Genomic DNA, 27,124 nt, shown 5'->3' on the forward strand with positions numbered 1-27,124 from the left:
AAGTTACTGAAAAGGGGTCGAGTTTTCCCTTAGCTACAATGAATGAGAAAATTTAAAAACGAATTGTCAAGACTACTTTGCGCAACGTCCTTTCCTTCTACCTCTTTTGCGTAAGTATTTTTAAGTTGCTTAAAGTTATCGCTTTTGCTATTAACAATTAGGGTTAGGACTGATACGCAGCTACGTCGTATCGCGTTGTTCATAACTGGCTTAGGGATTACGGTGTCGACGCAGAGGAGTGATTTATTCATACAGCTACATTATGCTCTAGAGGTTTCTTGCCGAGAATTATGTTGAATTCCAATATTTACTGTATATTCCGTAAGTAAGTAGGGGGGTCGGAAGAGGTCGCAACAAAAAGAAAAAGTGGTGGAATTAAGTTTTCAAAGCTCTGTACACAACCTATATCCAGCGACGTCAATGTATTTTGAGTATATAACCGTCACAAGATCTGCCTTTTTAAATTCAAGCAAATACTCCCAACCGTTTGTCACGAAAACGGACCGTATGTTAAGCATAGAGACAATTTGTAAGCAGCAGATGTCAGGCTAGCTTTCCTTGTAGATAACAACACATAGTAGATGATAGTACATCGTATAGTAGAATTATTTGTTTTAGCAGTTAAAAAGTTCAACAATTTGCATGTCCGAGGATGAATGGGTAACAAGCAAGCATCATTTTTTTAATGCATTGCAGTTAGCATAATCACGATGTCCTAGTAGCAGACTAAAAAAGGCGTAAACCAGATTCAGTTAAGTACCGTACTTGCATCACTCTGTCCATAAAATACCTACCGAGCAAAGCTTCTGGTCCTTTCAGTATAATTCTGCATAAATATATTCGAACGACCATAAATGCCTTTGAATGGACTATTGAGATGTCTTGTGAATTCGCTGGGACTAGTTGTTTGCGTATGGGATTAGTTCAAAGCGGTTATGGCTCTAAAGGTTGGGGCTAAGCCAGGTGGGCCTTATGTTATTCGCCTTTTGTTCAGACTAAACCCGTCAAATAAACGTCATCCGCATTATCGACCATTACAGAGTAAACTAATGATGACTCCCGCAGCGGTAGCAATGACTGAAACCGTAGTCCGTCAATGGAAGCGACTGCATTTCAATGATCGAAGTTTCCATCGCCGCCTTTATCCCGTCGCAAGTCTTATTCCGTGTCAAACGAATGTTCCAATTGGAAATAGGCAAATGAACGTAGCAACCTATGTCGTCTGGATAGCATATTGGTAGTAATAGCTACTAAAATGGCCTTTAGTATATAATGAATGTAAACTTCTCCCTCGTACTTACATGAACGGGCGGAACGAGTAAGCAAGTAACAAACATCTTCAAAATCGATTTCCATTCCATTACCTAGCCAAAACTTTAACTGCGTAGCTATGGTCAGCTGTACGCAAACGTCACATGACTACTAACAGAAACATTTCAGCTGTGTGCGTTGGCTGTAGCAGAACTTCTTTCTGCCGATTCGTGCAGTAACTGCAAAATTATCTGAACTGCAAGTATCCGCTTTGCAAAGAGCCACGGGCTCTCTTATTGCTACAGTCACTAATGGCAGCACTCTATCGGTAATTTGCCCATCACTTAACTATCGGACCCAGCCTGGTGATGGCGGCTACATGAAACGTTGCCCGTTATCCTTTACGGCGCAAAGGTGTCTCGTTATTAAGGAAGCGGACTTCGCAAGCACTTTGTGCTAGTATCTATGCGGTACGAGATGAGACCCTGTTCTAGGCTAGCGGTAAGGATAGTACTTATAGCCTTTTTCGTTATTAAGAGCTTTGCTGATCAGAGCTGAGACTCTACTTTCTGGCTTTCGTGCCACCTTAAGGCTTCTTCGTCCTCCGATTCCATCACTTCCATCGAACGCCGCCCGTTAACAGCTCCTCGGTTTGATGGACTTCCAATATGAGCTAATCTTCCTACCTATCTTTCGGATAGAAGATTCGCACATTAGTGGCCACAACCCGCTTAAGAAATAAAACATACGGATATACCTAGATAAAAATGCCTGGTTGAAGACCGAACGACGCTTTATTGAATCACGTATAACGACCGGTCGGGACACTGGTGGAAGGCCATAAGGCTCAAGACAAGTTTAGGGTGCTATGTGATGATAATGAGGCAATCCTGATCAAGTTGCCCATTTCATTGGCTCGAATTTGCTGACGCAGTATCTCGAGTACATAGTCGTATGCGTCCATAAACGTAGCACATGTGCCTTATGTCTAGGTTCCTCGTTTTACAAGTCCATAACCCAAGAAACATTAGCTAACCAGAACCGATAGACTAGCACAGAAGGAAAGAAAGTCTGATAATGAACAAAGAAGCATGGCCATATGTTTCATTTAAATGCGATTCATGCAGCCTATATTTTGTGACTACGGAAAATAGTTCACCGAGATAGCTGTACCGCATGCCGTCTCAACTTTGGTAAAGTGCTATTGCCATTTACCCTCCATACCGAACTAATCGTCTGTCGAATGTCAAATCTTGTGGATAACGGAGACGCCTTTAACGTGTTCGAATGATCTCTTCGATCAAGGTTTACACGCCTATTAACTATGAAACGCGTATCTGGAAGCACCTAGACCTGTTTCTCGTAGACGCACACATAGAGGCGTGTCGTATGTACACCCCAATTTTCTTGCAAAACGCAGCTTTCTTCGAATAATATTATTCCGGTAACCGGCTCCGTCTGATAATGCCTAGAAGAGTCCAGACGTACAATTTAGAGCAATCTAATGGTTGATCACAGCGTTTTCTTCAGCTTTTGGACGAAATAGCCATGTACTCATCTAGCGAGGTAGAGCCGTTGCCGAGACACGAGCTCACAGAAGCAGTTTACAGCTACAAATGTTATAGATCGTAAGTTTTCTTCTCCATAGCACAGCATATTATGGATCACTAGCAAATGATCTTCATTGACGAACACGGATACTCAACGTGGTCCAAGCTGCAGTTACATATTCTAACAGGAACTGCAACATTTCCATAGGGTAATACATGATAAATGATTGAAATTGCGTATACTGCTTGTTATATAAATTAATGTACGCGTTGCCGAATACTATACGTGGTATTAGGACAGAGTGAGCTTAACTATAGTCCCTATGTTTTGGTTGGTAGAAACTATTGTATGCATATTGCGATTTTGCCTTAGAAACTATATGGGAGAAACGTGCATATGGCACTTTCTCGACACGCTTGGTTGCAGTATCGCCCTTGTTGTAAACGGGCCTCGTATGTTTGTGTAAAACCCTATATAAACACTCAGTGTTCTGGCCTGTTTCAACTATGTCCTTTTGTACGAGGCTCATTCGATTCTCTCTTAGAAACCATGTCCCCACAACATGCGAGCCATACTTTACATTCAGAAGCGATTGTTATGTGAACCTAAGCAACAGAATCCCTTTCGGGCCGCTAGTACAGCTTGTTCTATTGCTATTAGTGGCGGCAGCTTGTTTGATGCTTGGCCGCCCTTCCGTTGTGTCCGACGTGGTCCTGCATGGTGCACAAATATACACATGCAGTCACAGAGGCAGTTAGCCGTGGGTAGTTTTGAGCTTAGCGCCCCTGTGTCTGTTAGCTTCTACAAGTCTCGGTCGGCCACTCGGATGCTGCCCGCGTACGGCCGTCCAGAAGGTCTCTGTCCTTGGCGAAGCGATACTTCATCGCAGCGCGACCATGGCCATACGTCCTGGCATTATGTGCAGCCAAGCAGCGTTGGCAGAGGGCAGAGATTCCCGAGACGCTTCGCTGATCCGATGCTCAGCATTCGACATGTGGCAAAACCCACTAGAGCGAATCGGTTTACCTGGGACATCTCAAGCAGAAGAAATAATCCCAGCGACGTAGGGCTCGGTCGTCCTAAAAATGGGTCTGTTTATTGTTCACTCTGAAATGGCGGTGCGGCACTACAGCATTACTTGTACGAATACTGATTCAGAACAGACTTGTTGTAGAAAGGCCACACGAAGGCTTGTTGCTGGCTGAAATCCTACAAATGGAGCAAATTGCACAAATCGAATAGTTAGCATCCGGACATTTCCTATCTGGCTGCAGAACAAATAGTGCAAACAATTTGCGTACATTAGGATATAAACATGAAATCTCTTCTATCTTGTCGATGTTCGGTAGGAACACACAGTCCATTTTTTACATAGAGGAAAACCACATTTTTATAACCGGTTGTGGTCGGTACGGTGGGTCATTAGCTGCTTAAAGCTGCAATAAAAGTGCTCTTGACTATGATTAAGTAGTGTACTACGTCATAATACAAGAAACTGTTTTCCCCAAGTAACGTATATTTAGGCCCATGATGTTATATAAACAGGCTCAAGTTTAGAGTTTTGACGTCGTATATTGTCATAGCAGCATAACGGGTGTCCGCCCTTTTCGTAATAGCTTCAGCGCTAAAAGTTTATGTGGAAAATCTCGGGTCGCAACATCGTAGAAAAGGCTAGAAATGAATCTCATGTGATGATGCGACGCTCGTGTAGATTATCGTTGTACCACAAAGCAAACTATATTGTTCCTGAAATTAAAACAATGTCAAGCCTGCCTTCGACACTGTACATCATGCTTCCGAGGTCCGGTTTCTCACTCCCCTTTAAATATATACATAAATCAAAACCCGAATTAAGAAATTTAACTACATAAATATAGATCTAAAAGTAAATATGATAATAGCGTTTGCAGCCGCGTGGACTTCCTTTGACTCTTCCGCTTTCACGTCTATTTCTTCAACGTTACCGGAGAATCACAGTATTCCATTAGTAGGCAGTAATGCTTAAATATCCATTAGTGAAATTACATTTGACCGCTGCAAGCTCTTCGTGGGCTATGCACCTGGACATGTTTGATTGGCCGTAGTGAAGCTCACAAGCAGTCGTATGCCGTGAGACAAGCGTTTTTGCTCCCTACTTGACTGGCGGGCAAATCATTTAGCCGCATAAACGCATCTGTCCATTAAAGGCGCGACTTACGTTTCCCTTTCTGCGTACCGGTTGTTTGCTGTTGGCGCTCCGTCACACGCTTCTGTAATTGTCTCACACGCACACCCACGTGAGCACTCAGGTGATGAACCGTCGCTTGACCCCAGCAGCAGCATCATCATTTGGCGCGCGAACCATACTATGCATTAGTATGAAGAAGCTTATTGTAAATGCGGTATAGTACAGTCTAGATGGCGGTATCGAAATCGCAGTGCCGGTGGGAGAAGGAGCGAGGAGCAGCGCAAAGGAAAAGCCAGGGCTGGACCGACACCCGGCAGGACAGGAACCCAGCGAGGCTTTTAGTGGCACTTCCAACAATACCTATGCGTCTCCTTTATATGCTGAAGTGGGACTTGAGCTCAATGGTTCACAAAGTAGAGCCGGTCCCACATGGGCCACTGGAGCTCGTCGCCTACGTCGAAGTCTAATTTTTAGACGACACACTCGTTTTCGAAGCGGAATACGCTTCTGACAGCGGCGCTTGCTGTGCAGCATTTCTAGGCGGTCAACCGATCGGGGCCGGAGGAAGATACATTCCCTCCATTTCCTCGATCGTTCTAACAACTAGGAGCTCACAGTAATTATGGCGCGGCAATCGGTACTAGCCCTCATTATGATGCCTCTTGCTTGTCGCTGCTGTTGTTGCTACGATTATTTTGGTTCAATAATATAGCGCGTATTTGAAAAGCATTGAACGAGGCCAATAATGAATTTAAACGAAGGAGTCCTGTTTGGTTTTTGTCTAGGCTACCATCAGTGCACATTACACGCTTTGTTTAGAGAAACATGGCGTATGCTACTCTCGTATAATACAATGATTTTAGAATACCAACTAAAAACTACTTTCAGGCTTCAAACAAGCAGGGCGGAATTAATAGGAAATATGAACGCACCTTTGCAAGCCACGTTTACGAAATACTAAATGTAGAAGTGATAACAATCGAGCATATTCCTAGGCAAACATCTCTCACGTCTTTCAGTGTTTTTAACTGTTCTGAATAATTTTACGCTGCATCGTATATATTCGTCGTTATCGAGAACTTCGCTCGACAGATAAATGTCTGTAACTACAGTGACTATACGAGCCCAAAACACTTCAGACTGGCCGAAGCTTCAACATTGGATATATTGGAAAGCTAATAGAATCCTTTCTGCCGCGGATGTCACACGACGAAGCGTGTGTGACCTGACAACAAACTTTGTTTTGTTATTTCCCGATAGTAGATACACATAGGAAGATCGGCTGCTTGATTATTACCGACGTGTATCACTTCCAACCTTTTAATTCTGACCTACATTATTATGTTGTGCATTTAAGCGGATAAATTGAAAAACCACCGACGTCCAGAGCAGAGATGTCTTGGAATAGCAAAACCCTTATTTGATCGTCCTGAAGTCTCGTGATATATATATGTTTATTTTTGAAGATCTATTTCCGTACGAAGATCGTAACTGGAATGATGCTTCAGAAATGTCGCCTATCCCTTTTCGAAATTGAAACTGGCACAGAAGAACGCGACTTGATTGCTGGACGACCCTAACGATATGCGTAGGGTGTCTAACATGGTTTTACGAAGACTCGCTTTCAAACAAACATTCACTCTCGGACCCCACATTATATTCAAGCTTTCTGCCGAACGTCTCCCTTGAAACAATCTATCATGTACCTCTTGTACGCTTTACGTTGTTAGAAAGGGTCAATTTTAGTATATAATTTACTTGTGCTATTAGGAACGCAGGCTATGTTTCAGAATGCTGACAGGCGTATTCCCACACTGGCCCACGCTGGTATATGTAAAGAGCGCATAAAGCATTTATGGCGCTAATAACTTCTAGCCAAAAAAATTAAAATTTCATATTTATTCCAGTAGAGTTATTGGCTGCGAGAAGCCTTTTGAGTTCCTGTTCATTCCTCTGTACCGAGGCCATCTGGAACCTATCAGACATTTGTTGAAACTGAATTCACTTTTCCAGGTAGGCAGATCAACCTCAATGATAACGCTATTCTACTTATCTCTCATTGAGGCCAACGAGGGCTCGCTGCGTTTATTGGACTATTGGATTTTTTTCGGTAACGATGAATCAGACTCGTTAAAGCTCACCTACGTCATTGTCATTGCTTTCGTTCGTATTTAATCAACGAAATGTAATGAGATTAGCCCCTCGCGATGGAAAACGTGGTTCCTCTTAGAGCGTAAACACGACTTCAAGAGTATGAATTTTTCCCTCTCGAGTCAAATAGGGGTCTATTGGGCACGGAACTCTCTTAGAGACTCATATATAGCTATGCATCCATTGATGATATGTTTCTAATTATGCATGCTTTGTTCTAAATTCGTTATAGCGTTGAATGTTGACGAGACGTTTGAGAAAAACAGACAGATTTGTCGATATATCGATGTTGGTCGAAGTTACTGAATACCGCCAGCAGCAGATTGGCGTCGTGTGTTAGTAAGAGTTGAAGTTCAGTAAATCTACCGGCAGTGCTGGTCGTGTGTGATGGTTACAAGTCGTATCTGTGATTGCCATCGGCAGTATCAGCTCGCGAACAAGCGATAGTATCGATAAGGGAAGGATCTTGTTACGAGCGAAACGTAACAGAGCGGAATCGACGTGGCATAATTGAAGCGCGGACAAAAAGCGGGGGATGTTTTTCTTCGTCTTGTTCGTTTTCTCTCGCCGTCTGGATCTTCTCGTCGGACGTCCGTTGCCCAAAGTTCCGATCGTCGGCCTGCGTTGATCCACTGTGTAGCTGCTGCTCAGTGTCCCACGCGACTCGTTCTGTTCTATAGTATTTTCACGCTATGTATGTAGCCCAAGTAGGATAGAGAAGCTCGTAGAGTACTTAGCATGTGACGTGGATGACCTCCTTCGCAATTCTCTTTCGTTTGCCGTAAGAAGTAATAAAACTACTCTCTGGGGAGACATAACAATTGCTGAGCGTTAACCGACAAACCCAGATAGGTAGGATCAAGGAAGATTCAGCTACAAATAAAGTTACCATCGCATACACGGACACGCGCACGCACAGGCTCTGTGAAGACCGATTGATCGCCAGTTAACGCCACCGCAGTCGTCTTTTGAAGCACCGCTGTGTACGTCCACTGGGCCTCTAGTCAATGATACTGTGGATAAGCTGACGACGTTACTGATAATGAGCCATTATCGTCTTCAACGAACAACAAACAAAGCGACGTTTTCCTAAGAGTCTCCCGTTTTTCACGCCTTGTCAGGACCGACGTTCTATAAATCGGCAACTGTACCTTATAGTGGTAAATCTGTCCAAATATGCTTGTGTGGGTAGCACGCAATTGATACGTGTATACAAAAGAGATTTGTACATTTCAAAACCTATTGCTACATAACTCTCCATAATCGGCTTGGACTACGTAACCAACGTCTGTTCTTCCAGCCTGTCCAGTATTCCAACCCAACAATATAAACTCCAATGTGATTGAGGCAACATAGGTTTGACTTTGTTGGAAGCATCTATGGCACAGATCTAATTGTCACATTGAAGTCATTTTACATACTATACAAGGCTTCGGAATGAATATATCCATCTGAACCGCATCATTCAATGGCAGTATGCCTTAAGTGAACATTGACTCCGAACACGAAACTATGTTAGTTTAGGTTCTTTTCAGATACTGATTGTCTGCTTGATATCCGCGAAAAAACGCATCTAAATCACCCACTCGCTTGATCTCCTTGTCCTAGCGTTTGGCCAGATGGCCCACTCAGTTTGCCGTCTGACGAACGCCTTGTGACATCGATGAGACACCGTGTTTGCGATGAAATCGGAATCTATCGATTTTGATGCAATTTTTTTGCCCATTAACCTTTTTTCTTATTTTCCCGGTGCATTGGATTAAAAGTTCTCACTAAGCTCGGTTAGTAACGTACCATTACTATTTTGATCTCGATTGGCACAGACTGATAGTGGTGGCTTGACTATTCCCAATCGATCCTACTTAGGTTGACTCTGTTACGCTTATGGGTTTACATAAGACATTTACCGTCGCCTTGTTGATTAAACACATATTGAAAAGGGAAGATCACCACTGAGAAAACAAGTCTTCGTGCCGCTGGTAATAGCAGAACCGCTCGGTATAGACAAGAGTCTGTGAAGGCGACAGGAAGCTTCGGCTGGTAGCTAATAGAAGGGATACAACCGCGACCTGCGGGACGGGTCGATAGCTGTGTTTAGAAGAGAGAACTAATATAAAGCGCTTCATCGGCAGCCAAAATCGAAACAATTGAGATCCAAAAATAGTAATAATAACAACAAAGAAACATGGATTGAGTCCGAGAGGAAGCGAAACGCAGCATCTATTAGCCAGTCGGGATGCTAGTCTGAGCTAGCTAAGTAATGTTGGTCTGTCCTTTTTTTCCTCTAGTTCCAACTCTATTGGTCCTTCCACTCAGGTCCGCTTTGCTATTTTAAAACGATTATTCCATTGAGTTCTATTGTTGAGGATGTTGCCATAGGCAAAAATATAAGGGCGTCTTTAATTATTTCATTGACTTGATAACTTCAGCCTAATTCTGATCGCTCCGACAAGGTTCCTATTAACACGCTTGTCAATGGACCACACTGTACCTATAGAAATAATGTCGAAGTTGGCCCATGCGTCCGATCTGTGCCGATGGCCTATCGTACTGATGCGCTGGTGATATATGCACTATGTAGGGATGGAACCTTATGTATCCTGCCTTCTTTTGTAATTAATTTCAGTCCAATTTCTTCCTTCAGAGGGTACGCTCTCATACACATATACTGTAATTACCGAGGTCATTTTTAGCTGCTGAGCGAAACGGCTACCCAAAAGACACTAAGCGAAGAGAACTCGGGGATTCCAGTCCGCTGGGTGCGTTAAACAGATAAAGGAATGGACGAAATATTTTCGGGCCCCTCAACTTTTTACGTTTGCAATATGTAGGGAGTGTGATCTGGTAGAATTACGATGCTTTGATTGTTATTTGACATGACATCATAATATTTCTACAATAACATTGGATTGATGTATTTTACTTTGGCGAAACGAAAAGGTCTGTACGCCCTTTGTTTAACGGACAAACAGTTTTGACCTTAATTTTTCTCCTGATGCAGGTGCTTCGTTTTCTATTATTATTTACATATTATTATTTATATGTCTATTATTATTTATTACAATTATTGAACTTCCCGCATTAACAAAACATGATCTACATGTTATATATGTTTCCTATTAAATTTTTCGATAAATCCGTGCAGGACAATAGTAAATTTGACGTTTGCGTCTATGAATAAAATCTAATATCAGAACGGAATTTCATGGCCAGAGACAAAGACGTGTTGATTCAATGAAACTGGCGTTCAGTCCGACGACGGTTCCGATCCCGTATTCCGATCTCTACTTTAGCGTGTTTTTTGAAACTAGAGCATTGTAAGGGGCAAATGCATAGGTTCTATTCGTTTTATAAGTATATCTGTTGCTATTTCCGGTTTAGTATTGGCGTCTCTCCCAACTACCTTAGCCGCTTTCGAGCGACAGATTATTAGACGCTCACGTGCTAACTCGTTCTCTTTATTATTCATACAGTCGCTAGTGGATAATTTTCTTTAAAAAAAACTTCCATTTAACGATTGGAGAAAGTTTCCCAGCAGTGCCACAATAGCCGGAGACATACAACAATGCCACTGTGACCCTATTAGTATTCTAACCGTGGATTTATTCTACATTTCTGAGTAATTTAGCTGTTCCTGTATATCTAATCTAGTCCTGTTCAATATCCCTGCGCACTGGCTTTATCGTCTCTGTCTAATCTGTGAGGTTTTGCAAGGCGCCTCTCTTTGCGGGAATCTTCCTTTTCCCACCGTTGTTCCAGCTTCGCTAATTCGCGAGAAAAAAATTGCTTAGCTCCAGGGCTCGCTGTCGGCAAGTAAAATAGATTGGCGTGGCTGGCTAAGCTTGCTTTGAACGACGACTTGCCCGTCTATCGTTCGCAAACTATAGGCGGTGCGGTGTCGACATTATTTCTATGACTTTCGACAATAATATCGGTAGCCGATATCGATTAGGAACAGCTTCCTTCTGTTTTGTAATGTTATGTTTGTATAGCGGGTGGGGTCGGCGACTATCGATAAAGGATGTATGGCTAAAATGATGCGCGAAACAGATGCGTCTATAACAGTCGTGCGGCCATCAAGCTTACGACATCTTTTTGTTGAAACGATGTCGTAAGCTTCATCAGAGGACGTTTCATGTATTCAAAATGAAGTATACTACGTATATTTACTACGCAGACTATTTTTGCGCTAGTATTTGGATAAATGCAATATACGTACTTAGAAACAAACGGTGATTGTGTGTATCGCTTAGCCCGATAATACATACCGCAAAGGAAGTACCCCATTACATATTGTGTTATACAACAAGCGTATGTAACGAGTCACTTGTCAGTTTTGTACTATTCTTACTGCCTTATCTGATTGATAAACATCGCCATCAGCCGCGTCCAATATACGCGGGTGTTTTTCTTTTCCAGCTGATGTTTGCTGCTACGAAACGACTGCCACACCGCTTTGGCGTAGCCGCCATCGCTAGTACCGTTTCTGGCGTCCGGAGGTGGATTTTAGGGGATGAAAAAGACAAATTATTGCACGCTCGTGCACTCGCTTGCCTAATGTTATATTTTTATAGGCCGGCACACACAATTCACCACTTGACCCCTGACACTCCCTAACAGCAGAAGTTCTAGCATGCAGAACACGCAGCCGTTACGCCCTTACTTACCTTCCCGTCTTTTTTTTTAGTTTTATTTTGCTGGTTGTTGTGTTTTAGTTTGTTGGAAAGTCGAACTCGTGTCGACCGGACCGCCGCCTGCCCTTTATCGAAGCACCCCCGGGACTCACGTGCACAACACGCTAAAATTCTGTGTTTGTCAGCCAGGCCGCATTGTGTCAGATAATGGCAGGCTGAAAAGAGCTCATGGGCAACCGTATCGTGTCTGTGGACCCGATGGTGGGGCGCCTCGCCATTCGTCAATGTGTCGTTAGCCACAAATACTTTTCGGTTTTCTGCTGGTTTTGTAGAGCTGCTAGATGCAGGCAGTGGCCGTCGTCGCCGCTGGTCCGCGTCGAATCGATCGTTTAGTGCTATATTTTTTTGGTTTCCGAATGTGCAAGTAACGTATGAAAGGTTCAACGAGCCAGCCACACTTGGCATATAAAACATGCTTCAATAATACCTGTCACCATTCTGCGACTCTGCTTCTTTCTATTTTACTCTTTCTCTATCGAGAACAAACCCAAATAGATCTAGTACAGCTCTCGTTATCGGTGGAAGAAGCAAAAGCATACGAAGAACACCTAATTCCTACCCATTAGGAAGCAGCGCACAACAGATCCTGACTAGTCAAAATGACTAGAACAATGTGTCTATATGTACATATGTCTTATATGATACGCACAGTGTATAGAACACGAGTCGCGCAGACAAAAAATATTGTCTACCACCTATGAGGAACAAATGCGGTACGTGTGTCCAATGCTAGACGCTTGACGCTTGAGAAATATCTGTGGATTCATTGCAAATTTTTATTATCATTCATATTATTATTATCTCGTACAACTCATATGGCCTTAGAAGGCCACTGCAGTCATTGTTCTAATTACTGTGACGGGCCTTTCGAAGCTACCCACCCATTCGTCCCTGACACGTGCCCGTGTGTTAGGGACCGAAACATGCCCTTTAAGTATATTTATCGAGTGAACCATTTTTGAGCTTGGACCAGAGAGCTTGGTTGTCGTATCTTGAATGTGAATTTACAAAAGTAAAACAAATTAAACACGTACAAATGGTCTCTGTTCCCATTACTAAATCAACGTTTTCGTCGGTATAGCCGATAAAAGCGAGCAAAATTCGCTATATCTTTGCTAGTGTTTCACGAAATCAAAAATGCTACTGTTGAGCTTTCGCATTCGGCTGCCAAATGTACGGTGTTTGTTACAGCTTCACGTTTTCCTCTGTTCATTCTTACGTTAGTCCTAACGCATACTTCTGCTGAGCCTATCGACAACCTAGCTGCCAAACTACCAACCAAAGCTCAACAAGTAATAGATCAATTATTATTTTTGTTCAAGGGGCAAGTACCTAAGAAAGTAGAAGCGCCCTATAGACACTAATCAACTTGCAGGCGGATAAACGTTTCCAAATCGACACGTTTTTGACCTGTTTTTATACTTTACTTCAATAAAACAAATCTGCATTAGTTTATGAATGGACTACACGAAGAAGGACGCGTTTAGTTAATTCATAGATACTGTAGAACTGCGAGATGTGCAATGTAGCTTATTGAATCTATGCAGTAGTTGATGCGTTTGCGTGCTTTTCACTAGCGTTCTGAGCAAAGTGCCAAAGTAAGCAGTATTGAATCTTTGTACAGCTATAGCGACAATGAGAAGAAAGCCTAAGATTAGCAGGCCATATAAATATATTTTGTATTGTTTTTTTTTTTTGTTTTTACTGGTATGCTCCTTCTCGAAGTGTACACTTAATGTGAGTTTATATTATACTATATTTAAGATTTGGGTTATCTACGATAATTTGGCAATAGTTTTTCTTTATGCATTATTTTACGGTACAATTTACTAAATCGAAAGGGTGACAGTTCACGGAACAATGCAATAGTGACAGACATTGAGGCATTTAACATTGACAAACCCTGTTAGCAGGTAGAATTTTCCTCTATCAATTCTAATAGCTACCGCCAGCGGCTGCTGACGTCGTGTCGGAAATCTAGCCGTGTGGCTACAAGTATGTAAGTAGAGCTACCCTAACCTTTTCTAGAAGCTTGAAAAGAGTCAGCTCTCTCGATGTGCTCTACCCTAGTGAGTAGGCGATCCGAAGTAGGAGTATAGCGTTCACCAGGCTCGGCGAGCCCATGTGAATTAATTCTCTCGACCGCACTATTGAACGCCATCTCCACGATGTCTTCGCCTGTCTCAAATAATCCGCCTGCGAAAAAGGACAACATTCACAAAAAAGGACTAAAAGTTATACATCGGCTGTTACGCTAAGCGCCCCAATACGGTGAACAGTCATGCAACACTAGAAAAATAACGCAACTTTCCTAAAACGGTTAACCTAATGAGCATGTTCGTGTCCATACGTGCTTAGGCTATGGTGATGGCAGGTACGCTCGACAAGGCACGATTAAATACACATGCGTTGTTGTTGATTACAGAATACGAAAATAGCACGCGTACGAGTATCCGGGGCCTAATTTTTCTCTTTGAAGAAATTCAGTTTACATTCTATTAGTCATTCAACGGCTCGTTTGCTTCGTGTAGATCGTAATGTGTTTACAAAATGTCACAAGTAATAAACGGGCTGATATATACTTCTTGTGCATTGATGTATGAATGACTTACTGGATCATCTTGGCCTATAATCTGGCTAAAAATGATAGCCGCTGCGAGGTGCTTTACGTATATTTATATATGACTACTACAGCACCCCAACGCACCATCTGTCCAGCGTATATTAAGCTACCGGGAAGCTATTTTACACTGTCTTTAGAGTGGGCTCCGAGACCGGGGTCTGCCGAAAGAACAGAAGGACAACTGGCGATTCTCGACTGCCTAACTACCATCATCATTGGCACTTTTATCACGGCTCACGCCTATTGGCCTGTTTCTCGTTCCCATTCGTGTCTTCACGAAGATACAAAGCTGTGAACACGCTTTCGCTTTCTCACTTAAACCGTCGACCGTACGTGATTTGTCCAAAGAGAAGAAAAAAACCTGTTGCACGCGAATATCGAGACGGAATGCTGCATGTGAGCGCGCGCTCGCTAACTCGCTTATTTGATTCTGGCTGAACTCAAGGCAATAATGTCAACCTTTTCGTAAACTGTTCATCCTGCCATTGGTTCAAACCGTTTCTGCAAACGTTCTTTGAGGGCATTTTTCTTACTAGCTACATAATACACCCGAGTACAGACGCTCACTTGCTTTTAGGACGTATGCCGTTTCTTTTCTTTCTCTTAGAGCCACAAACACACGGAAGAATAGGCGTACAGCTACAGCGGCCTCAGCTAAGATGAAGATTCCCCAAAGTAAACTCTATCAAAGTGTTTGCCGCTATGCTTCGAAGCGTACATACGACAAGTCGATTTATGCCGCTGAATGTATACAGCAACAAATAAACATAAGTTTATAACTGCACGCCTTTTATGTCATTACTCATCGCTAGACTGCGGTACAGTACGGAAGCTGCTAAGCCGCTGCTGACTCGCCAATAAAAAATTAAACGACTTCGTATTTATGTGCCACAATGCAGACACAGAATGTCGAATCTCTCCTAACGTTCGATGCGTGTGGCCGTAGTCCCAATTGATTCATATATTTATATAAGCTACGCTACTATGTGATATCGCATCGTGTTTAGAAACGTGTATATATACGTAACTCCTATACAGATTGTTGACGCTGCAGGAAGAAGCAAACGGCCATCTATCTCGTACTACACCATTCTCGTCGATATCTTAGTAGAATTACATGACGAGATTTTTATCATAGCGCTAGGCTCAAAGGCCGTCGGGCCATATTTGACCCTGAAAACGATCGGTTAGTAAATTGCTGAGGACTGCAACACTTTCGTTTGCCATACTTGTTTTCCTCCTTAGGAGAGAACAATCATTGATATGGGGTAACACAACCGAGCTGCGAAAGTTTCTTTATATTAAAGCATTGATTGATTTTCTAGCAGAGTCGGTACGATGCGATAGCAATCAGCTTAGGGAAAAAACGCGTGGACACATGTTTTTTCTCTCGTCTCCATTTCGTGCCATTCGAATACTAGTGGTGACAGATTGCATTGACAACGATGAAAACTTCCACCGGCCTGCTGGAAAAAGCTTTATTCGCAGACTGCCTTTTCGAAGTGTGTCGATCCACTATAGCTAGGACACCTGCACGTTTCCGTATCTCTGTTATCATATCTTTTTCTGTTGCGCGTCGAAAATCAGCTCTAGCCTGATAAAATCTTGTTTGAAACACAGGCAGATCGAAAAGAGCGCATTTACAATCGGGTGTGCACCTCCCCTGCTCCCTCTCCAATGTTGACCCCTAGTGATCCGTCAGGTACACTCGAAAAGTGCACTGTTAGCCGAATGTTTAAAAGAGACTGAAAAGGACACAAAAAAAAACGATGCCGATTCGTCCATTTTTACGGCTCGCTTGTCAAAGTGCGCGATCTTTCGACGTACGGAAACAGTTCCTCGTTCCAAGTTGACACTTCGTCCTTTAGATGTGAACAAAGGTCAAAAGCGGCGCACGTCGTAAACTCACTTTTTCCTCTTTTTTCCTTAGAAAATGATTTACGAAATGACAGTCAGCGGTATATGGTTGTGGGCATAGCAGGGTAGGACTAATGTACCAGGCGCGTATCGACACAGATCCTTACTCGAATACTATCTGACGCTTGCAACCGCAGAAGGGAAACAAACGCTTTTAGCTTTATGGATCTCATAGCAAACAAACTTGTGCATAAAATGAGTGCACATAATTTTCGTAACGTTGTACTGTACACAATATACGCGCGATTTTTCTCACACCAGTCGTCTATCTAACCATGCGAATTGATTTTCTAAATGATCGCTGGTTAGCTGCCAATGAACGGGTCATCACCACAACCGTCATTCTATTAATTAGCCTCTAAAGATGTCTAATCTTTTTTTCTCCGATTTTTAGATGTACAGCGAGAGACGGTATTAATTAAATGGGTCCCTCTTGCGCGATACGCTTCAAGTGATCCTGGATAAATTGGAACGTGGCTCGGCGCGCTGTTTGTCGCAGCGGATATGGGTGTACATTCGACCTTTGATGCTGCAGGAAAGCTAGTCTCTTTTGGAGCAAAATTTATCAGTCAGATGTCAACTTCGTATCTTTCGGATCTATTTCGACACTTGAATCTGTTTAGACCGCTTGCCTATTGTCGCTCGGAAATTTAAGTTCGCTAGATAGTTTTATATCTGGCGAAACTTAGGCGGGCTTTTTAAAAGTTTTCTTTAGGCCTCGCGATCAAGGCGAATAGCAGCTATAAATAAATGCGTCCATCAGAAAGACCCCTGTCGGGATATGCAAAAAATTCAAATATCATTCAAGTAGCTACTTTATTTAGACGCAATTTCTAAATAAGTGATATCAAATTTGTCTCAGTTTACCCCCGGTGACTTGTACAGGTAAAGTTCATCACTTTCAGGTATTTTTACACAACCTTACAGATTTATTTACGTCCGCGTCAATAGTAAAGTGGACATGTAACTAAAGAAATGAGAAGGTAGGATCGACAATCTTTTTACCTCGGCCGAACGGTGTAGAGGGAACGGAGAGCGGTTGAAGACGATAAGCTGGATTCCTAATTCTGGCTGGTCCATATATACAAATCGGCTTCGTCTTTGTCATCATACGTTCATAGAAGTATTACTAACAACTGGGCCATTGTTTGAGAAAGTGTACATTGACGCCCGAGTATTGCGAGATTAAACGCTTAAGCAATTGCTTTTCTTTCGCAATGCCATTACGAATCTGACCGGACAAGTCCAGCACGTGCTTAGGCTGTATTCGAGATGTACAGCTCATTCAAGCAATCACGTTACAAGCCTACATTTACTCCGATTGAGCTATCACTTAGCGACCTACTGGACAAGGAAGAACCGACAAAACGGACGAGAGGGGCAATGGAGCGGCGAAAACCAACAGCGGTATACGATTTGTTATTTGAAAAGAAAAAACTACATTAAAATATAAACCGCTCGAGAGTATTCCAAACGGCCAACTATTAGTAACAGTTGCAACATTACTCAAGGTGAATCGTTGAGAGCGGAGTCAGCAGCCTGGCTAGCTGAATTAATTCCAGAACGGCCTTCATGTTTCAGCTCTTGGGCCTGGGGCCCATCTATTGCTGCGATCCAGCAGCACGCAATGAAAATGGGCTCCGAAACGCTAGACTCTTCGATTTAGCAGATCCGAACAACGCTGACACTAGTGCCTGGGAAAGCACAAGTTCAATGGCGAGCGAAATTGTACCATAACTAACGGGTGTTACTGACCAACCCAGTGGACTTCAGTGAGCCTACGTTTCAGATCGAAGACTTGCACGTCTGAGGTACTACGAACACAGCACGCGCAGTTGCCATGAGTCCTTACTAATGCTTGAGACCTTTAAAACTATATGGAAAGTATATTTAGACAACGTTTTCTTATTTGAGCTTTTACTGAATACATATAGCAGCTATATTTTATTTCATGTGTAGCTCTCGTTGCATGTAATAAGGGTGACTATTATATGGTTACATAGTAATACCTGATGTGTGAAGCTTTTGCAATTATTCGCCAAGATCAACTTAACTTGTCTAACTCTCATCTTAACACTTTCATGTTTGTGCAACAAATTAATCTTCATCTTTACTCAATAATGTCTTCAATAGTGAGTGCAAATAGTAGCAGTGAAAATGCGTTTGGCCTCCTAGAAGCCCTTGAATATGCTCCGCACAACAAAAATGTTTTCTTAAAGCTACTTTTGCGGTGTATAACACTTGAAAGGATGCTATGATGTTTAGAAAATATCACGAATGGGTGAGAATTCGATTTTGTCTCACCCAACATGTTCATTGTGGTTTTGTCTGAGATATTACACGAAAGTCTGTGTGGTCGAGAGAAGATTAGCGTCTCTTCTCGAAGGAGATGTATCACCAAATAAATGTTCCTAAGACTACCCCCCTTTCAAAATCGCCTTCGCTGTGAGTGCGAGCAAAAGGACCTGCCGCAACAATGAATTGCTTACACTCATTTGTACGGTAGAATTTTGAGCCTGTCAAGTAACGGAACGATAAATATTTGGTCCGGTTCCGGTCCTGATTAAATCCGATCGTCCCATTCGCTAGTCGGCATGCTGGGCGTATGGCGGGCATAGGACCAAACAGGGTTCGGCCAACCGATGATTACAATAGTCTCGAAGTACACGCGAAAGAGCCGGTAACACAGACGGCACTCGGGCTCTGTTCGTGTTGCAGGCGCTTATAGTAATAAAAAGGCAATAAATTGGCCCACTGTACGCTAATGCAGATTGCACGAAGTGAGCGGAACGACGCGAGGGGAAGTGGCTAGCCCCCTCATCCGACCTTCCACGCCCAAATCTTCGCACGGAACTTGCCAACACCATCTCCCTTTCTGACAACATTTGTTGCCACCGCTGCTGCTGCTGCTGCTAGTGCTCCATTGCCGTCGAATAGAAATTTATTGCATGGCAATACACTTCATAAACTTCAGGACATGTATGGCTCGCTCCGCTTTTCTCACATTACAAAGTTATCATAATTTTACAGATGTATCCTGCTACCTGCTGGTCGCAGTCAGCTGCATAAAGTCACGTAAGTCATTTCGTTCAGATAATCCGTGTAATTAATGTCTCTTTTCACCCTTTGCAACTGGGAACAGCCAGAAACAAGAAAAAAATATCAGAAGCCTACTGGTAAGTAGTTGTGTAGCATGCGCTTCACAATGATGGCTACGAACAGATTTGTTCTTGGATGCAGCAGGTTATGTAGCACATGGGATTGTACATAATCGATTAACAGCCTTGAAAAGTAATTACTGGCAAAATATATCATCGGAAATTTTCGTGTTGTATAACTTGCAGGTAATTTGCGACGATTGAACTATAGGTGAAACAACATTTTCTATATCATAAGAGAGACAAACGAGGAGACACCAGCTTACGACTTTATGGACTCATTTTTCATTTCATGAGGTTTTTACTTCGTAGAGAGAACGGGTCGTATATCTGCGGCGAAGGATGTTCCCAGCGTAGTAGGAAATTCTCATTTCCTGACTTTTTTATTTTAGTTATCCAATTCCCGACACTTCCACGGCGAGGAGCCTTGGCGCTTCACATAGATCGGCTGTAGGTCATCTCTACGAATCCTTGTGACGAGCCACTATACATCACCCCAACGCGACTCCTACTAACCATCATGACTTTGGCGACATCTAGTTAGTAGCGCATACAGTTAGAGGGTCTTTCTTCCAAGCGCGTATCCTTTTGACCTAGAGATCAGGGACCAAATCTATTCCTGACGGTCAGCCGCACGGTCTTCTGTGCTCCTTGCCCATGTATGCAGTCTACATTTAGAGCTCAACGCGGGATTGGAGCTCCTGCGGCGGCTATGGCAAGCCGCAACCACAAAAGCAAGAGCCAGAGACTCACAAATAGCAGCGTCGAAAACATTGTGGCGTTTGCCTAATGTCTAAAAAAAGGGCAGGGGAATAGGTGGGCCAATATAAAAAAGATGGTCTCTATTAATCCTCTAGCGGCTAGTCCCTGTTGGAATTTTGCTTTTCTATCGGGTTCGGATAGGGCAGGACGAGCATAAATTAGCAGTCAGAACAATTGTATTTGGACAAACTGTCTAGTACTTTAGGTGCTGAGACAGCCGGGTACGGCTTAGGAAACTTACAAAGGTGGGTCGCTTGATACGGACGGTTGCGCATCGGTGGAACATGTTTCACAATAACCGTGCCCAACGTAAATGTAGCTAAAAAGCTTGTAAAAAAAAACAAATGCAAAAATAGCTTGTAACCTTCTAGTAACTTAAATGTCTGCAAACATTCTCAGCCCTTTATCTCAGCCCCCTTCCCCATGCCCGCTTCCACGCATTTTCGAAGCTATCTGTGGTCCAAATCAAGCTAGACGTACCTGATGTATAATGTTTCATAACTGTACCTGATTCTGAATACCGCTGCTGCATATATAAGCATTGCAAGAAAGTAGATCTTCAGTTCTTCTATGACAAGTAGCACGAAGAAATTTGATAGGAACGTGCGTTTATATTGCAAATACGTGTTGGGATCAACACAAGCACATATGTTCAGCAGACAGGCATTAGATGCGTTACAAACAATCGAATGTTTGCTTTTAAGTTATACGGACATTTCCTAATTCTGCTGCATCGTGTTTCCAAAAAAAAACCCAGTTTTTTTTTTTGTACCAGAACTTCTGTTCCACTAATAGTGACAATAGTTAGATTTTGCAAACATCTACGGTACGAATTAATTGCCTATAAGGATTAGCGATAGGTACAAATACAACTGCTAGTTAGACTCGCCCATGAAACTCATTATGTCATACATACTATTTTTGATCAATAAAATATGTGATCAGGGGCCAAGTCGCTGAAATAAGTCAACGTCGACCCTGTTTTCTGTGTGTGCCCAAAGGCACGGAAATTTCGCTGCTGACTGGCGATCGTTGTCTGATTGCCATATTATAATGTGCGTATTGATCACCTCAGTCACGGGCTAAGATAAGTATTTGATCCGAATCATTCTGTACCGGTATACGCTCTAACTACAGATATGAATGATGAGCCATGATGAGTCAGCTGACGTCGGGAATCTTTTACCTATATATTTCAATAGATGATTCCAAAGCAGTGCTTCCTCGGAGGCTCAACCTGTAGAACACCATCAGGAAGGTTATTAGCCTGGACTCTACTATCAAATATAATAGTAATAGCAGGACAAGCTGCAAAAGTTAAACTCGAAGCGTTTATTTAATTTGCCGGAAAAGTAGAAAACAAACAGTGCAGTTAACGGGAAACTGAAATGGCACCCAGTCGCCAGTTTGTTCAAATTCTGATGCCCATTGATACGATAGATAACGTATTGTCGGAAAGAACCATCGATGTGTCTGTCCTGTCTCTGAATCTGAATGCAGTTGAACCAGTTCACTCGTTGCAAGTATATTTAAATAAGTTGTTGGCAGTATTTGCCATGCCATCATTGATCGGCCCCGATAGGCAGCTATAGGTTTTTTCGTACCCTGTTATATACGTCCGTATCGAAAGATTGCAATGAATTTAAACATACGTTCCCGAATATTGCACCCTGCTAGCATGTCACGTCCTTCTTGCGTCGCTATGCCTAGCTAGGGTAATGGATAAGCTTCCGGTTCCCGGACGCAGCAACAACGACCGGAATATACTGACGAAATAGAACTGAGAAGTGATTCTAAACATTTCGTGTGCTGCCAACTTGCCCCTACCCTGTCGCCTGCCCACGATGTGGTCCGATATGAGACACTGATGCAAAATAATGCCCCCGTCGTCAAAAATCGTTGCGATGTCAACACGGTTCGAATCGCATTTTAATTAAGCCAAAGGACTAGGTTCCATATGACAAAATGTAAAATGTAGCCTTTGGAACGCTACCCGAACAGCTGCCTTCGCAGGAGCGATACATTAAAAGAATTATTGCGTATCGAATTGAGTTTCGGCACTAAACGCAGTGGGCAGCTGTCCTGTTTCGCCATTCGGCTCTCGAAATGAACCACAAGTTGAAGTGGCTTGTGTTGGTTAATGTAGCAACGAAGATTGTACATGTCTTTAGAACTTGTTGGGTTGTATCAAGAAGCTATGACCAAGTTCCGCTGGATATAGCCGGTTGCATTTAACGATTATGAACGCTTCTGATGACGCATATGATGACTATTGGCGATTTCGGACATAAAGCTCGACTCATTTAGTTTTTTTTTATCATATATTGTATGTATTAACGTCCAAACAAGAGAAATATGCAAGATAACCAATAACGTAGGTTGATAACATGACTAATAGTACAATGAAGTTGCCCCAGTCGTCCAAAATTTACGTTGCCGCTTAGTCGGAGTGCGATACGCCGGAATACGCCTAGCATGAAGAAGCAAGCAAGCTCTCTCGATTCTTCTGAAGCGATCGGATCGCTGAGCTGGCATGCAGATCCTATACGTGAATTGCCGCCTCAGTGCCTAAATACTAAAAAGAAACAATGTACGATCATCAAAATTTTCGCGCTCTTTTTAAAAAATTCAAACTTCTCCCTGTACCGGTAGCGTTGTATTTACCACACTGTAAAAATCTAAATAGCAAAGTCATTAGCTGATGCGGGATCACAGCCTATTAGCGTACAACCCAGCACACAAACACTCGTATGACAGCATCAGTGTTTACACTGGCGTCCAAAAACTATTGTTAGTAAGTGGCTGAACAACTGATAGAATATCCCAGTTTTTAAACAAGCCGTTTTTCCTTCGATGACCCTCAAACAGAACTTTATCGCCGGATAACGCATGCGGTAAACTAATCGTACTTAACAATAGAATGTCCCTGGATTGGGAGCAGGTCTCGAGTTGGGCCCATTACGGCGTCATTTTAGGATTCCCATCCACTACACCGGCTGTCCATTTATCACTGGACAACTTCCTGGCATGCTGGAAATTATAACTTGTCACTGGTTTCCCTAAAAGATTCAATCGGAGAGATAGGGCACGAATAGGGCCACTTCGAATAGATACAGGAACAACCTTCACTTTAATGCAAATGTAGTCTGATACACATTGGAAGGCTAAACGCTGTAATATCGACCCCTCGAGTGCGCGAAACATCTTCCGAAAAGGAACAATCAAGAAATGCAGAACATCGGTTGGCAGCCGGAGATGATTTTGCTACCCCCGTAACAGAAAGAAAAACGTAGAAGAATGAAGACAGTCGACGGGGAGAATGGATGAGTGCTAATCGCAGAGGAACATCCAACGTTGATAGCCCTTTCTGAGGGTCGTATGCGGCATGGCCGGAGCACAGCCTATCGCAAACCAGCTGTCGCATTTGCCTACGTCCAGTGCCAGGCCCTAAAGGAAAATACGAAAACATATGAAATGTACTATCCTTAAATATTTGCTCCTTCGTTCGAAGGCCAAAAATGAGGGGAACACGATTGAAGGATAGTAATACGGAGAAGGAAACACCTTAACTGGCACTGCCATCACGCCAAGCGAATGCGGGAAATGCCACTGTATGTGCATATGGACACGCAGACAGGCAAACAAAGATGAGTGTACGCACAGCGCGGGGCCACTTATATGTGCCAGGCAAATATACGCTGTTCTAAATCGCGTCAATATCATTTATGCTTTTGGCCGCTTCCGTTCTCGTTTTAGCTTCTTTTTTCTGTCGGACGTATATATATTACGCGTACTTACACTTGACCATAGGTAGGCTTATATAGGTAGACTCACCGGCTAAATACGTATGACGTTTTCTTCGATTTAGAGCCACATTAGAGAGCAGCAGATACTCATCAGTACCGGAAAAGCAATTTTTTAGCTGCCTGAAATACGCTACTTTATTGAATTAAGTATTAGTGAACCATTGCTGGTCTAACAGTCTCTTCTCGCTGACTTCTAAATCTAGTCGAGCACTTCAGGTAAAAACAGTTAATATAGATTTTAATAGCTAATAGTTGATATTGCCCAATATTGCCGTATACGCAATGCCTTCTCCCTAACCAAGGTCTTCGCAGGCTTTATTTCGTCTATTGAAGAAGACATAAATATCGTAGGCAAACATCTTCAATGCTACCTGCTGGTTATCTTCCTGGAACATTTCTACCTTAAGCCAGATGGCCTTCTTCCTCCTATTGCGGATCGCTTTCTTCTGCTGTGCCCGATCCTTGTGTCAGTCCCAAAAGAGTTATCTTCGGTCAGATTTCTCCTAAACCCTCTGGTTCATTCGAGCTGCTTCGTATTAGGGGGACCTTTCGTGTTAACTGCACACATGTGGCTTTCTATGTGGATGTGCACCTTTACACAAAACAGCAGTCCCAGGGATGCTTATAGACAACCAGGCAAAATCGCCCACTTGCTAGTAGCTTTTAACTCATGCTGGACTTCCCGGGACCTCGTAGGTATTGGTAGACCTGCTGCTTCGCGCTCTGTATTCTTCGGTTTCAGGGATCTACTTTCGCTTAAATTTCAACGTAAACAGTTTTCTCCAAAGCGTCAAGTACCTAAAGGAGACCTAGATTGCTTCCAAGGATAATAATACCAAAAGGCAGTGTAAGAAAATCATATGGTAGAACGATAAATTATGCCAGTTGAACCTCTGCAGTACAAGTCTTGAACCCTTAACAATATCATATCCATATGTTTAAATAATCCACGGCTTGCTTCGAATTTCACCGCTAAATATTAACTTCGCCTCACCACAACACCCGACCGAAGACATTGCTCACGAAGTGTTATCCACATGTACTATCATCTGTGAACCGCTTTTTGTCCTAGCTTTCAAAGTGTGTCTTGTTAATCTCCTTTAAATTTTGCTAACATGAATTAGGCATCGTAAGAACGTATCAATAAGCAAATTCATTCATCCTTTACGAAAAGCTAAAACTATTAGCTTCCAGCTATAGGCACCGAACAAGTCATTATTGATAGAAGCCTTTTACTGTCTTCCCCAGCCAAAAGCATCGACATAGATAACAGACATTTGAAGACTTTGGAACTTTTCCTTCGTTTCAGTGAGAGGTTTGCCTATAGTGAAGCGTTCACACAGTACTCAACGTTTTCTGCCCTACACCTACCCGTCCTCAAATTATCTTTGTTGTCCTACCGTTGTCATTCGACTTCTAAAGAATCTATTGTGGAAATGCTCCGACTTTTTTCTACAGAATTAACCTTTCAGAGCCAGTTTGACGGCACATATAAGAATCTTTGATATACCCCACATATACAGGCATCTATATTTCTATGTAATAAAAAAATGTAGTAATTTCAAACATAGTACTACGGGTTTAACATGAAACGGTTTTGATAAATGTTTGTTACGTAGCGTACAAACATACACCGGAGGGTTACGTATTCTCTTGATGCTAGTACACTACCAGTCATTGCCAGTGTCACAGACGAGAAGAATAATTCTCGTATCGCGTCCGAAGATTTGCATAAAGGAGGCACAGCAGAAAACTTCGGTATCGCTATACCTTTCGAAAACATCAACGCCTGAGCAAATGCCTCTAATGATTTTCTTGTAGCCGTATAAGATCCAGCCTATCTGGTACCTATCTTACATAGAGAAATATAATGGGGTAAAAATATGACTTAAGATATGAATTTTTGATTCCATGATTGTTACCCACAAATGGTCTTTTTATGGCTACGCACATTGTTGAATGCAATATTTGACTTTGTTGATCGTGAGTCAAAATTGAATGACTTTGCTTTTGTATGCAGCGTTGCCGATCCGTACACGACTTGAAGTTTATTGTAAAGTATAAGCCGAAAAGATTCGATAGTACTGCTATGTCTGAGTCATTTCTCTGGATTCTATTGTGAAGGGCCTCCAACGTGATAAATAGAAGGGAGCAACGGTAACGACGGTGACGATCACAATGCAACGATAGAGGCAGCAACGGCAAACAAATAACTCGAAATCCAATGCCCCCCTATTCATTTCCACAGATACGCGGCCTACCCCACATAATTTGATACAGACGCAACGTGTGCAACCCGTGTCGCTTCTCGCTCGCTCCATACTCTGACCGCTATAAGAATACAACTACGACCGGTATACTACAACAACACCGTTCGAACAAGTAGTTGTGGCAGCTAACAACGCTCACTTTCATAGTCGCGTCGTCTCGGTCACGTGTAAGCCCCCACCACTATCGTCGGAGCAGCCTCCGCGATGGTTGCAATACGAGCCCAATCCCTGGCTCACCCTTGTCCTACGGCAGTAGAAGTCCACAGGTTTGTGACCGTCTATGTTCTAATGCGGCGCCATCCCATGTAAGACGGCTACCAGCGGAGGAAACGACCAATAGCTGTACGATTCTCCTTTCCTTCTCTCTGTCGTTCTATTTATTTCTTTACGTCGGTTTTTGGCTTTCGGCTTGTCATCACTGAGTCAGTCTCCGAAAGCAAAGTCAGGAGTATAACGTACAGTACGTGCTAGTATATAGCGTGCATCCGTCCGTCCCAGTCTACTAGCAAGACTGATAGATTCATATCTTACCGGTCAAACAGGCGACACATTATCGAGATTGTTGTTGCCATTGGTGCTACGTTGGCAGCGCAAGGCGCACGACCGGCGGAAAACGGATAGTAGTTTGGGCAACAGGACCGAAAGCAAATATTGGCTGACCGGCTCTGCTACTACGGGCCATAGCCGACACGAACACAAAAGACCGATGCTGCACTGGCTATTGTACATGGCCAGTCTGGTTCCCTTTGATGGAAGCGAAATTATGCGGTTTTG

General features: G+C 42.9%; 1 protein-coding gene across 1 annotated transcript in view; it reads right to left on the minus strand.

Annotated features, from left to right (window-relative positions):
- LOC111248359 (glutamate receptor ionotropic, kainate 2-like) overlaps window positions 1-27,124 on the minus strand; it is a 168,307-nt gene that overhangs the window by 116,526 nt on the left and 24,657 nt on the right. The window contains exon 2 of the mRNA XM_086985576.1: window positions 13,834-14,010. Within this exon, the coding sequence (XP_086841702.1) occupies window positions 13,834-14,010 (177 nt within the window). The remainder of the gene's footprint in view (window positions 1-13,833; window positions 14,011-27,124) is intronic.

The sequence above is a fragment of the Varroa destructor genome, unplaced genomic scaffold, assembly GCF_002443255.2.
Source record: "Varroa destructor unplaced genomic scaffold, Vdes_3.0 BEIS01000003.1, whole genome shotgun sequence".
Lineage (NCBI taxonomy): Eukaryota > Metazoa > Arthropoda > Arachnida > Mesostigmata > Varroidae > Varroa > Varroa destructor.